The 15,089-nt window shown below is 52.9% G+C and overlaps 1 protein-coding gene across 3 annotated transcripts in view; it reads right to left on the bottom strand.

Moving 5' to 3' along the window:
• The window catches only part of HIPK2 (homeodomain interacting protein kinase 2), a 194,693-nt gene extending 183,965 nt beyond the window's left edge, over nt 1-10,728 (bottom strand). The window contains exon 1 of one of the 3 annotated variants that reach the window (XM_064289662.1): nt 10,624-10,728. In XM_064289662.1, the coding sequence (XP_064145732.1) occupies nt 10,624-10,642 (19 nt within the window). In that variant the 5' untranslated portion in view covers nt 10,643-10,728. Of the gene's footprint in view, nt 568-10,623 lie in introns of those variants that run through there. The other 2 variants (XM_064289659.1, XM_064289663.1) reach the window with 2 other exon arrangements.
• Nucleotides 10,729-15,089: the final 4,361 nt, after the last annotated feature.

Below are 15,089 nucleotides of genomic sequence, written 5' to 3'. Positions count from 1 at the left end.
CTTGCAAATGAGTCCATTATGCACTCAGCCTGCTCACCTCATGTGGTCAGGACAGTGCTCAACCAGGATGGGTGCTCAGCCAGGACAGTGCTCAGCCAGGACTGTGCTCGGCTGGCCTGTTATATCCCCTCTACATGGAACACCCATTTATGGGCATCTGAACCCTAAACCTCCTCACCCACATAAATTCATTTCCCTCGACCAGAAACTTAACCCTTTAAGTTGCCTTAAATCCCTCCTGGAGTAAGTCATGGTATGATCAAATGAAAAACTTTATTTTGACCATTTTCTAATGGAAACATTTCTGTAATAGATGAGAGAACCTTCCATCTCAGATAACAGAACACAGAGAACATGGATTCACCTCTCCTTGACAGTGCAGGTCATAACAACACCAGCAATCGCACCATGCTGGCCTGCACAGGTATGGGGTCCTGGCGGAGAGCCAGAAGTGTGTGCACATGCCACATGCACACTCATGCCCCACACTCACACACATATACCCCACACACACTCACACCTCACACACACCCCACACACAATCACACACCACATACACACACACCCCCCCACACACCCCACACACACCCCACACTCACACACTACATGCACACACATACACCCCCACACACACTCACACACCACATGCACACACACCACACACACACACCCCACACTCACACACCACATGCACACACACATACACCCCCACACACACTCACACCTCACACACACCCCACACTCACACACCACATGCACACACATACACCCCACTCACACACACCTCACACACCCCACACACACACACCCCACACGCATACCACATGCACACACACCCCACACCCCACACACACCACATACCCCCCACACACACACCTCACACACCTTCACACATATACCCCCCACATACACCCCACACACACACACCGCACACAAACACCACATGCACACACACACCACACACAAACCCCCACACATTCACACACCACATGCACACACGACACACACACGAACACACACACATACAACCCACACACACGCATGAACACACATACATACAACCCACACACACTCACACACGTGAACACACATACAACCACACACACACGAACACATACACATACAACCCACACTCACGCATGAACACACATACACCCCACACACTCACACGCATGAACAGACATACAACCTACACTCTCACACGCATGAACACAGATACACATACAACCCACACACATGCATGAACACAGATACACATACAACCCACACACATGAACACACATACACATACAACCCACACACATGAACACACATATACATACAACACACATTCACACGCATGAACACACGCTCATACACATACACCCCACACACTCACACGCGTGAACAGACATACAACCTACACTCTCACACGCATGAACACAGATACACATACAACCCACACACATGCATGAACACAGATACACATACAACCCACACACATGAACACACATACACATACAACCCACACACATGAACACACATATACATACAACACACATTCACACGCATGAACACACGCTCATACACATACAACCCACACACGCGCACACACCCCACACCACATGCACACACACACACACTCCACACACATAATATACATCATACACTACATGCACACACACACCACTCAGTCACATTCATACACCACACACCACATATACTCACACCCACACTCACTCACACCCACACCCTCACTCACAGGCACACCACACCTGCACACTCACGCACACACTCACACCCTCACTCACACTCTTGTGCACACTCACACATGCCACACCCACACTCACACCATACCTGCACACACACACTCACACCCACAGGCACACCATACCTGCAGACACACACTCACACCCACACCCACAGGCACACCATACCTGCACACACACACTCACACATGCCACACCCACACTCACAGGCACACCATACCTGCACACACACACACCCAAACCTACACTCACAGGTACACCATACCTGCACACACACACTCACACCCACACCCACACTCACAGGCACGCCATACCTGCACACACACACTCACACCCCACCCTGGACACTCTCCCACAAAAGCCCCTCTCTCCGCATGGGCTCGGCTGAGGGAGGGAAGAGACTGTCCTTGGGAGCCTGGAACAGCCTGCCTCTCTGCCCAATTTCAAGAATTTGCACGCTGGTTTTTGTTAGAGCTCTTGCAAAAATCCATAAATCCTTCATTAGAGGAAAAATCAAATAAAAAAAGAACATACTTCCACCCGCAGCAACCAGCTGGAGTTTTCCCAACCTCCTTCCCATGTGACTTTCACCAGGATCCCAGGCACAAACACCATTAACGTTTGCTTCTTTACTACTGGGAAACTAGAGGGTCTACACACAACTGGCATGATGGGTCGCCTTCCTTAGAACAAGCCCTTGAAAAAAAACAGTTTACACTGTAATTAACTATGCCACAGGTTGACACAGGTTGAATCGATAAGGTGATACCACTATGAAGGAAAACGGTAAAAACTACAGGAACAAACCCGATTTTGTCAGGACGTAATGCGGAACTGTGTGGAACCTCAAGTGCCTTCCCAGGCAGTGTGATGGCAGGCTCTGCAGCGACGATCTTTCTCTCCGGAGGGACAGAGGCCCTGGGGGAAATGCCCTGCCTGCTCTTACATCAGGCTGCCCCCTTTTTGTGACAACGCGGGTTTTATAAACTCGACAGCAGCAGCCCATTGCAGAAGAGCTGGCCAGCCTTAATTGTGCTTCAACACAGTGGCGTTCAGTTAATCAGAGCCTGGAGGGCAAGAGGAGCGAGGTGAGAATGTCTACGACAGATCACCTTCAAAAACACCAACCATTTCTTCAAACGCCGTGTTCAGAAATAAATGGCTGAAAAAACCACACAATTATTTTGCAGTTTTAAGTCTCTGCTGCTTTTTTTTTTTAATTGCAACTACTTTACTAGCTGACTTTCTAACAGCAAAGCTGTCCACGAGAAAATGCTTAAATTGCGATGACGTTGTCCAGGACGTCTTCCGCCTTTTTCACTGGCTTTAGACCAAATGTAGGGATTTTCCTGGAAAGCTGACTTGGGACTACTCTCACAAACCCCTAGTTCACTTGCCTTGCTGCGGGGGGGACAGTTGCCATGGAGTCGATTCTGACTCATGGTGACCCCACACATGGCAGAACAGAACCGTGCTGCAGAGGGTTTTCAGTGGCTGATTTTTCTGGAAGTAGATCACCTGACCTTTCTTCTGAGGTGCCTCTGGGTAGACACAGACCCCCAACCTTTTGGTTAGCAGCCAAGTACTTTACCGTTTGCACCACCTGGTAAAACAGGTATGGTTTTCACTGGCTCAGAATGTGGAAAGTCTGCCCGACTGTCCTTTCTAGACCTGGGTGAGCTGTCACTGCAGGGGATCACCAGGTGCCTCCCTGAGGTCTCTCTACTGCATTCAGGAGCAGCTCCAGCTTTTTACACCTGCGTCTTCTGCGTCCTGCCTGGAGATCTGTAAGAACAATTCGGTATAATTCTGAAGAGCTGGTAGTCCAGGGCTGAAATTCAGAGATCGACAGAGTGGAGCACAAGGTGGCATTGTGGGGTGAGGAGTGGCTGGCCACAGCTCAAGACAAATAAAGACTCGGGGCCACGGCGAATGCCAGCCACATGTGAGTCACCAACCCGGGGCTGCTGTGACCTAGGTGGTTCCTTAGAGATATGAAACGGAACAGTCTGGGCAACAAATATTTATGAAGTGCCTCCCAGGTTTGAGGAGCTCTGCAGCTCCACTGGGGGTACGCAGAGATGAATCAGCTACGCTTCCTGCCCCCCAGGGGTCCACAAGGGCGCAAGAGCCGTGAAGCTGTTTTTCTCGTCCACGCTGCACTAACGAGGCCATTATTTAGGCACTGTTTTCTGCCTTGACCGCCACCGTATTTTCTTAACATGGAGAAACCAGAGCGAGTTAGAGAAGATGTGCCTTTAGGGACACAAAGCAGCTCTACAAGGGGACAGCTCGGGAGAGCCCATTACTGTCCTCGAGTGTAGGAAAGGTTCTGGAGAAAGAAGCCGAGTAAGAGAAAACAGGTTTGAATGATGCAGGTGAGGGTTCAGTCAGGCCTAGGAATTTCTTGACAATCAGGTTAACAGAAAGCCAGAGTAGGTCATGGTGGGCATTTCCAGTGCTGCCTTTTCCTGGAAATGTTTTTTTTAATGGACAGACAATTTCAAGTCACCAACATTCACTTTCTGAAAGCAGAAGAAGAGCAGCACCCTTCCCCAGGCCCCTTATACTCTGGGGCTCCATGGTGCCAGAGCTAAAAGCTGTGGCCTCCTTCTTTGTCCATAAACACCTCCATACTCTGTGACTGTCCTGAATGTCTACCTGGTCTGTATCCCACCAGAAAACTACCTGGAACATGTGGTCTCAGCCAGGCAGCAAAGGCAGGAATTCATTCCCAACAGTCGCCTACGAGGCGAGAGTCCACAGGCAACAAAGCCAATCACAGCAAGTACCTAAGCCAGAAGGTCTGCCAGCGACGTGGGCCAATTAGGAGCGCGTTTGCCTTTACAGGATATAAAAGTTAAGTAATGAAAGAGGGAGACAGGATGGGCTGCAAACTGGAGACGGTAATACCTAAGGAAGAGTCCTAGGAGGTGCAAACGGTTAACATATTCAGCTTCTAACAGAGGCACCTCAGAAGAAAGGCCTGGCATTCCACTTAGGAGAGATCACAGCTCTGCTCTGGCACGTAGGGGATTGCCATGAGCCGGAATTGACTTGATAGCAACTGGTTTTAATATCTAAGGGAATTTCTAAAGAAATTTGTAATGAGTATTTTCTACATTCAGAAGTCCTTTTTTTTTATTCCAAATAAGGAAAATAATTCAAGGGAAAATACGGAAATGGGGTCTTCCCTTTACATCTCAAGAAAACAGAAGCAGGGAAGAATTGAAATCTGCCACTAAGAGAAAAAAAAAAAAAGCCTTCCATCTTGAGTCAGACCCACAGCCCAGTGGGCCCATATTGGGTTCTGACTTTCCCTTTCCACACCCCCAAATCCTGCGAGGACAGGGATCAAGTCTCTTCCACTTCTACAAACCAGAACCTAGCACAGGGCCCGGCCCCGGCAGGCCCTGTGGTACATTTGCTGGATGAATGCACCCTGGTCTGTAAAATGGGGTAACGGCCAGCACCAGCCCCGCAGGTCTGCGAGGAGGACAGGTCAGTCACGTGGACGTGCGTAAGGGTGCAGAACAGCCCACGGCACAGAGAAGCGCCACGAAGTGGGAGCTGTAACTGGCAGAGGAGGGCAGTGGTGGCTGGGGTAGAATTCTCGCCTTCCGTGCTGGAGGCCTGGGTTCGATTCCCGGCCATTGCACCTCACTTGCAGACACCACCCCTCCGTCAGTGGAGGCCTGTGTGTTGCTATGATGCCGAACTGGTTTCAGTGGAGCTTCCAGGCTAAGAGGGACAAGGAAGAAAGGCCTGGAGATCTACTTTTGAAAATCAGTCTTTGAAACCCTCTGAATCACAGTGGTCCGACCCACAACCGGTCGTGAGGACGGTGCAGGACTGGGCAGCATTTCATCCCACGGTGCACGGGGTCACCATGAGTTGGGGGCTGACTCAATGGCAGCTAACAACAACGATCATTAAGAACCTCAAGCATCGCGGCTTCGCTTCGAGGGAAAAATAAAGATCCTTCTATACTGCAGATTCTCAACCTTCCTTCCCCTCCCCACCCCCAACAGGGTGCTGCCATGTGAAATGAAATTATGAGGAGCGTGGGCTTTTCAGAGTCAACTGCTTCCGTGGTTATAGGAGGTCTGCTGGCAATATTCCGAATCTCATCTCTGAAAGCACCCCTAAGATGTGAAGGGTCATCTGGAGGCTATCGGGACGGAATGGCAAATCACGTGTTGGGAAAACAATGTGAAATGCCCCCACAACAGGCCCTCCGCATCATCACACCCTCTGCGCTGTGTGTTCCACACCATCCTCAAAGGGGGTCCCCAAGATCAGTGTCCAGGGGAGGAAGGAAGAGGAAAACAAAGAAACATAAAAAATAACATAGAACATGAGCCGCTCTAACTTGCACGAAGCATCAAACTGTCTTTTGTAGGAAAAATTACATTCAACACATGACGAGCTGGGCCCTGGCTATGGCTGAGCAGGGTCCCCTCTGCAGAGGCCCTGGTGAGCGACCTGTGGGCGCCCCTTTCCCCGTCCTCTACTCTGTTTAGGAACAGTCCTGGACGGGGGGTAAAGGTGACCTTTCGTACTTGGGACCTGCTCCCAGCAGCACGGCTGCAGCGCCTGACGCCGCGCCTTGATGGTCTGCTCCCACACTTTATGAGGGGTATAGGAGAGCACCACCACAGAAGAGAAATTCTTTACTTGAAACCAGCCGAAGCTCAATGGGAATAGAGAATCTGGAAAGGTCACCAAACCCATTGCCACTGAGTCAATTCCAGCTCCCAGCGGCCCTATGGACAGAGTAAAGCTCCCCACAGGGTTTCCAAGGCTGTAAGCTCTACAGAAGGGGACTGCCACATCTTCCTCCTGAGGGACAGCTGGTGGGCTCAAACCACCGACCTTTCAGTTAGCAGCTGAGTGCTTAAACACTGCACCACTAGGGCTCCTCGGAAGGGTCACAGAGGGGGTTAAAGAAGCTTCTTTCTTCTGTGGCTATGGGGGGTTTATTGTCGCTGGTACCCAGACTGGAAAAGGGGTAGCAGGAGACTAATGATTGAAACATTGCTACTATTGGTCTTCTAAACTATCTGTGGGTCATTCTTTCCCTGGAGTCATGGTGCCTGCAGGCTGCCGGGAAGACAGAGGGGTTTAACACGTGCTGGAAACGCCCACCACCGCCAGGCACTCCCAGACACTTCCTCGCCGAGTCCTCCCACAATCCAGTAAGGCTGATAAAAAAGCTCAGAGAAGGTACGGTAACACGCCCGAACTTTCTCCCCCAGCAGGGTATTGCCTGGAGAACAACAGGCGCAAAGCCAGTAAGTAATTAAGCTGGATTCAAACTCAGCCTTCTCTGGTTCAAATATGGGACCGGACCGTGCTGTCCAGAATCAAGGATGAAATGAATCAGCCTGAATCACTACCCCCATGTGGCTAAAGGGAAAACAATGTTTATACTTACTCATTTTAAAAATATAAAACATAAACACAGAAAAGGCTATTTTAGAACACGTGTCATCAAATCCCTTCAGCAGAAAGTGATTCAGAACTCATTTCTCGGTCGGGTGTCGGCGGGTGGCTTCAGGTACGTCTGATGATGGATCCCGGGGCGGTAGTTGTCGGAAGTCTGACAGGGGAACGTTTCTTGACGGAAGCCAGTGTTGATCAGCATCTCATATCTCAGGTAAAACATAATTAGCTCGGAATTTAGGCACGGTTCAGTGGTAGAATTCTCGCCTTCCACGCAGAAGAGCCCGGTTCGATTCCCGGCCAGTGCCCCTCACACAGTCACCACCCATCAGTCAGTGGAGGCCTGTGTGCTCGTTGCTACGATGCTCGACAGGTCTCAGTGGTGCTTTCAGACTAAGACTGACCAGGAAGAAAGGCCTGGCGATTTACTGCTGAAAATCAGCCAGAAAACCCTATGGAGCACAAAGGTCTGATCCCTAACCCATCAGGGAATGGTGCAGGACTGGGCAGCATTTTGCTCTGTGGTCGTGGGAGTCGCCATGCGTCAGGGGCCATTCCAACAGCTATCACAACTACGATTCAGAACCCATGGCTGTACCTAGCCTTTGTATCACATTATGAAAAAAGCCTTGCTGACCAAGCTAATGGAGTAAACACGACTGCAAGGTGCAGGTTTAACTTTCTAAAGAAAATAAACCTTTTTAAAGAAGTTTCGCTGAGTGGGCACCACACCACTTAAAGCGAATATGCTACGTCCTGAAGACTGGTGATGCTCTGCCAGCCACTAATTCATATTATCAAACACACCTGTTTCAAAAAAGGCACGTCTGCCTGAATACCTGGCAGTCTAGAATGTTCCAATAGTGCACCCTGGCCTGTACCCGTATTCTGATCTGGTACAAGCGCACCCCTGAATCCAGCTGCAAAGTCTCACGGGGCATCACGCTTCTGCTAAGTAGGGCCCCATAGTCAAAGCTCCAAGCCCTTCAGAAGACCTCTTCCCAGAGGACACACAGGGACTACCGTGCTTTGACTGGGTGGGGGAAGAATCAGGTTCAAATCCAGGGTGTAGGGCCGAGGAGGGAAAAGGAGGGCAGCTCCTGCCCCTGGGGTCTCCCAGTGAACGCAGGTTCTGGCACTGCAAGCTTTCACTGCAGAGGCCACCTGCCAAGCACGGCCACCCACCCCTTCCTGAGACCCAGGCCCGGGCTTTGGCAGCATGACGCCGGGCTGGTTGAGGAGCGGTGAGGAGGCAGAAAGGGAAGGAATTACAAAGCTGCCCAGGGAAACTCTGGAGAATAAAAGCATGCAAGGGGAGAGCGTCATTAAAAGAGACACAGACAAGGCTGAGGAAGACCCAGGAGGAAGGCAGAGCCAGGGAGGACACAAGAGCAGCCACGGCACAGGTAAAGGAACAGCAGTGAGCTCTTGAGCCCTTTGAGACCCACGTCTATTCTTAAGCCATACACCTTGCACCTACGGCACTTTCTCTAGTATGATGCCCTGGAGGGACCACATAGTAAGCGCAGGGTCTTAGCCGTGGGGGTATGGTCTGCATTCCAGATAGATTTAGAACAAAAGGAACAGAAGAGTGGCTCCATTCCCAAGAGGGCTTTCTACAAAGTTGACAAAATACATCCCAGCCCACCTACTCGGCCCCTCCACAGAGGGAAAGCGGCCCCGTCGCCTCTAGCTCTCAATTCAATGCCTAGTTTCTTCTGCAGTGCTCGCCTGGAGTGGCCAGCAGAGGGAGTCTCAAGGAGGGACTTAATAAAGAGAAAATTGTTTCATTTTAACACTCCAGACAGTGGGAGCTTTGACTGTCGCCCCTTCCCATAGATAGAGATGAACAATGAACGCCGACACGGGTCCCTGAGAATGTTCCCACACCCACCGGCAAGTTCCACTGTGCTTGGTGGAGTGATCAGAAATTTCGTTTTGTTTGGTCCAACAGTTAAATGGACCTTGTGTTCTTCAGAATCAAAGAGGAAAGCTCCTGGAATAACATCTCTCTGTTGCCTTCTAAACAGCCCCTTTGTTTCTAACAGAGCCTGAAAAAAAATATTTATAGTCCATAGGTTATTTACAGCCTTGTTATCCAGAGCCTGGCCGGTAACTTTATTCTACCCAGAAATCTGATTCATTAAGAGTCCTGGAACTAATAACAGATTTTCCTGTAAGATAAGTTTTTTTTTTTTTTTTTAATCAGCTTCTCCTAACAGAGATAAAACTATTAATGGCCACAACTGTTCCCCGGGTTTATGGAAGGATTAAAATCTCCCCTCCCCTTCTCTGTGCCATCCAAACCCTCTGCCCTCTTGTTTGCCATGTCAGGCACAGCCTATCTGAACAAAACCGAAAGAAAGCCAGATGGACTGAAAAGTAGGTGAAGGCTACCATTTCAATGGTTTCACGAGAAAAACATTTTCCCGATAAAATGACCGAATAAAAATCGGGCACACTTCGGTTTAGCATTCATCCCCCTACCACCACACAAAAACACAACCAAGTGTAAAAACTTAGTTGATTCCGGGTTGATCTCGGGTGGAAGCTGGCAGACAGACAGAAGAGAAACGAAAGAGAGAGTAGAGGAGAAAACGTAGAGCCTGGGCCTCGCTCTTTTCTTTCTTCCTGAGGGCAGACGAACCAGGCGAATGCCCCGACGCCGGGAGAAGGTGCACCGCGCAGGTTCGCCCAGGCCGCTCCGAAGCCGGCCTCGCCCCCGTCCCCACTGGGAAATCCAAACTCCACGTCCCTGCACACGCGAATGCGGGCGACTGTCGCCTGGTTCATTGTTCTGCCTGGGCCGGAGAGGGGCTTTTCATCCCCTCCTCACACCACCTGGCCCCAGAAACCCCGACCCCACAGCCCCCCGAAATCAGAGGCTCGCCGAGAAGAAGGGCGCGCGGGGTGGGAGTGGGAGATGGGCAGGGTGGCGGCGAGGACAGCCAAGTCGGAGAGGCCATTCCGGGGGGGGGGGGTTTGCTCTCGGGGGCGGTGGGCGCTGAGCCGCATCACCTTTATTTCTTGCAAATCCCTGAAAGCCCAGGCGGGATCGGGCTTTCCCGGCGCCCCACACACTTCTTTTCTTTCGGCAGGAGCCCACCACGGCCCCTGCCCGCCTTCTCCTCGTCCTGGAAACGCGCCCCCGCTCCGTCCGGGACCCCGGGCCGGGCCGGCTCCGGGCGGGAGGCGTGGGGCCGGGAGCTGGGGGTCGCGGAGCCGGGAGCCGGGGGGCGGGAGGCCGGGGGTCGCGGAGGCTCGGGGCGAGAAGGCGCGGGGCCGGGGGCCGGGTGGCAGAGCTGGGGGCCGGGCCGGGGGTCCAGCGGCGCGGAGCCGGGGGCCGGGCCGGGGGCCGGGGGCCGGGGGGCCGGGGGCCGGGCCGGGGGCGCGGGCCGCGGGAACAAAGCCGGGCCGGCCGGCGCCTTACCTTCGTACACGGGGGCCATCGGGGCCGGGCCGTCCGCGGCTCATGGCAGCGGGGCGGGGACGGCGCAGCGCGGGCTCGGCGCCCCCCGGCTCAGGCGGCTTCTGCCATCTTGCGCCCGGGTCTCCGCTCGCCGCGCCGCCGAGGCCGCCCGCGCCCGCATCCCCGCCGAGCTGCGCGCCGGGCGGGGGCGGCCGGGCCGGGCGAGCCGAGGGGCCGCGGCCCGAGCGCGTCGCGGAGGCGGGTGCCGGGCAGCGGCCAGTCCCGGGCTCAGCGCAGCATGGCTGGGGGGTCCGGAAAGTTGACGGGAGGGGGAGGGGAGCGCAGGCCGCGCGCGGGGGGCGGGGGCCGGGAGGCGGGGCGCGCAATCGAGCGCCGATGGCACCGATGGGGGCGGGCCGGGCGGGGCGGGGCCGGCGGGAGGGGACAGCCCACCGGAGGGGCTATCCGGAGCCCCGGCGGGGACAGGGGGCGGGGGTCGGGATCCAGAGGGACCGAGCGGGAGGGGCCCGGGGAGCCGGGGGCGGGGCCTGGGCCGGCGGGGGCGGGGTCGGGAGGGAGGGGACGGCCCACCCGGAGGGGTGATGGGGTAACCCGGGCGGAGGACGGGGGCAGGTCGAGGGGTTCGGAATCCGGAGGGACCGAGGCGGAGGGGCTGGGGGGCGAGGGCAAGGGTCAGGCGGGGAAGTCGAGGGAGGGCCTTGGGGGAAGAGGGCCAAAGGGAGAGTGTCCGAAGAGGGGGTCTAGGGGACCGAGGCCGGGGAGGAGGGGGGCCCGGAGTGCAGGTCCAGGGGAGGGAAGGCGGCTCCTGCCCGTAAGGTGCGCACACAGTGCAATCCGAAGCAAGGAGGGTCGGAGCAAAGGTAGCCCCCAGAACTTTGTGTGTGTGTGCACGCGCGCGTGTCCGCGTGTACGAGCGTGTGTGCGCGCGCTCGTGTGTGTGCGTGCGTGTGTGTATGTGCGCATGTGTGTGTGCTGGGGCGCGGGGGGTGGGGGGGGAAGACTAGAAAGAGCCCCGGCTGGCACGGTGTCTCGCCCACCCAGCCCCTGAGCTGCGTGCCGAATGAATGAAGGAAGCCGGGGGCGCACGCCGACCTCGGGGAAGGACGAGCAGGTGGGCTTTGGAAAGCTACGTGAGGTCACGGATGCAGAAGCGATTCCTTGCGCGCTGGAGACAGGCTTCCTTGCCGGTGGTCTAATTCCTGCAAGTCGCAGCCATCCGGACCTTCCCCATTTTGTCCACAACGTCCCCAGTGCCCTCCTCCACACCTGGACGGGCTGGTCCTCAGGTGTCGTCCCCGGGCCTCCTCTGTTCTCCGCCTTCTCTGATGAAGCCTTCTGAGGACTCTCTCCAGTCAGGAGCCTCCGGGCCCACTTCTCCAGCCTCCTACTGGGCGTCTGATAGGATGCCCTGCCGGCGCCCCAACTTGGAAAGCCTGAGTCTCCTCGGTTTAAAAACTGGGTCGTGACACATTAATAGATCATGACATAAATTCAGTGGATGGCAACTACCTTTAAAAAATGATATGGAATAGGATAGAAAATATTACAGTTTACTGTCTTTAGTAAGGGCAACCATTGTTTCATAAACCTTTTGTTTCCGTTGTGTATCCTGGACAAGTGTGTATTGTATTTCCTGCTGAATGGGTCGTGGGTCAAAACAAGTTTTAAAGCAATCTTTGTTGGGAGTGTGTGAAATGATGAACTCTAACATTTTACAATTTTCTTAAAAACAGACCCATCATTCCCCCACTCCCTTATCCTTCCCACCCACATACCCCATGGCCCCCACCCCTTCTCCCACACTCACCTGCTTGGGTTAGTGTTCCACCATTCCCACCCCCTTCATCTCAGGGCCACCTTGGACCCTGCCATCTCCCTGGCCTCTGCGCTCAATGGCTACACTTCCTACTGCTTGTCCCAGTCCGATGTCGTTCATGTTTGAGGAATCCTAGACTACCATTACACAAAGGGGTCTCAGAGATCATTGCCCAGTATCACGCACTAGCAAATCCCAGTTAGAGTGAGCACCCAAGTCTCCCGGCTCCCTGATATTCCACTTGGTAGCTGTGCACAGCCAGAATGCTTCTTAGAAACAAGGATAGTGAGACTTCATCTCACATACTTTGGGCATGTTATCAGGAGGGACCAGTCCCTGGAGAAGGCCATCATGCGTGGTAGAGGGTCAGTCAAAAAAAGGAAGTCCCTCAACGAGATGGATTGACACAGTGGCTGCAACGAAGGGTTCAAGTGTACGAAAGATTATGAGGATGGCGTAGGACCAGGTAGTGATTCATTCTGTTGTGCGTGGGGTCACTATGAGTTGGAACCAACCTGACGGCACCTGACAGCAACAACAACAACATAATTCCTATGCACAACAGAAGGAAACACTACCTGGTCCTGTGCTATCCTCACAACAGTTTTTAGATTATAATGAGAATCCTTACACTAACAGTAATGGTCTTCCCTTGCACCTGTTTCTCTCAGGGCCTCTACCCTGTTGTTGTGAGGTGCCATGCAATCGATTTCAACTCACGGCAACCCCATGTGACAGAGTAGAACTGCACCATGCGGTTTTCTAGGCTCTAACCTTTACCACAGTGGTTAAGAGCTCCAGCTGCAAACCAAACGGTTGGCAGTTCGAATTCACCAGCCGCTCCATGGAAACCCTATTGGGCAGTTCTTCTCTATGAGTCGAAATCAACTGGACAGCAATGGGTTTGTTGTTGTTGTTATTTTAGATCTTTACTGAAGCAGATCGCCCAGGTCTTTCACAGAGCTGCTGGGTGGGTTCAAACCAACAACCTTTCACTTAGCAGCTGAGTACTTAAACACTGAGCCACCAGGGCTCATTGGCCTTTAAACCAAAACCAAACCCATTGCCATCAAGTAGATTCCAACTCATTGTGGCCCTGTAGGACAGAGTAGAACCACCCCATAGGGTTTCCAAGAAGTCATCTTTATGGAAGCAGGCTGCCACAGCTTACTCCTGCAGAGTAGCTGGGGGGTTCAAACTGATGACCTTTCAGTTAGCAGCCGAGTGCCTTAACCACTGCATCACCAGGGGTCCCGCCTTAGCCTTCACAGGTGTGTAACTGCCTATTCCCTGTTTTTGTCTTTCTAGCACTGTCCAATAGAACTTTCTGTGATGATGGAAAGGTACCCACTTGTGGCTGTTGAACCCTTGAAATGTGGCTAGTATGACTAAGGAACTGAATTTTCAGTTTTAATTCATTGCAATTTCAATAGCCATGTGCAGCTAGTGGCTACTGTCTTGGGCAGTGTGTTCATGGACTATAAGCTGGCCAAGGGCAGAAACCACATGTTCTCTCTTGGCATTAGCACCTGGCCTGGCACCTGGTAGGTGCTGCACAAATATTTGTGGAGTGCATGATAGTTGCCATTTTTTGCGTGCATGGCAATAAGAATGTGATGGACATTATTTCAGAGCCTCACCGCAGTTCTGAGGGGAGATTGGAGTGGAGAGATGTTTGCATAGCGTGCTGGCACAGAGTAGGGATTCAATAAAAGGTACTTATTTTTATTAGGAAAATCTCCCTTCTTCCCCTAGAACATCTTCCCTAGAACTTTCCAGAACATCTCCTGCCTGTCACACACACTCCTTTGGCTCATGGGATACCCTGCCCAGGATGCTGCCTCTCTTCTTCTGGGTGGGTGCCCTGGTCCCCTGTTCCCGCCACCAGATAGGCAGCTCATTGAGGGACGCTCCATGGTATCGGTGCTTGGACACCCCTCAGCTCCAGGCTTGCACTGATTAGTGCTTAATGATGGGCTCTCACTTAATCCCAGTTGCTACCTAGCAATCTCACTATGGAGGCAGGCTCACTCTCTGCAATGCCTCCTGCGGAAGTTGAATTAAAATGAAGAAAGATGACTGTGTCAACTGAAAACATTTTCAGGGTGGCCTCCTTCCCCTGGGGATGGAACTGCCTGGGGCAAGTGTCTTAGTTCCCTAGTGCTGCTGTAACACAAATACCACACGTGGGTGGCTTTGAAGATCAGACATTTGTTCTCTCACAGTTCTGGGGCTCGAAATTGGAATTTAGGGTGTGGCTCAGGAGAGAGATGCTTCCTCATCTATTTCTAGTACCTGCCTGAACCCTTGTAGATGCCTCTGTGTGTCCATTCTGCTTTTTTTAAAAAAAAATTCAGAAGTGATTAGATTTGGAACCCACCCTACTCAGCTATGACCTAATTAACGTAACAAAGAAAACCCTATTTCTAAACAAGATCATATTTACAGGTATAAAATGACAATTGCCGTCGCGTCAACTCCAACTCACGGTGCCCCCGTGTGGGTCACAGGAGAACTGCGCTCCAGAGGGTTTTCAAAGGCTGGTCTTTCAGAAGCAGATCACCAGGCCTTTCTTCTGAGGGTCCTCTGGGTGGAATCAAACCTCCAACCTTTTGGTTGGCAGCCAAGCACTACCCAGGGACTCCATTTA

This window comes from Loxodonta africana, chromosome 8, assembly GCF_030014295.1.
Source record: "Loxodonta africana isolate mLoxAfr1 chromosome 8, mLoxAfr1.hap2, whole genome shotgun sequence".
Taxonomy (NCBI): Eukaryota; Metazoa; Chordata; class Mammalia; order Proboscidea; family Elephantidae; genus Loxodonta; species Loxodonta africana.
Note: the sequence above shows the minus strand (reverse complement) of the source record. Positions and strands in the feature narration are given on the sequence as shown.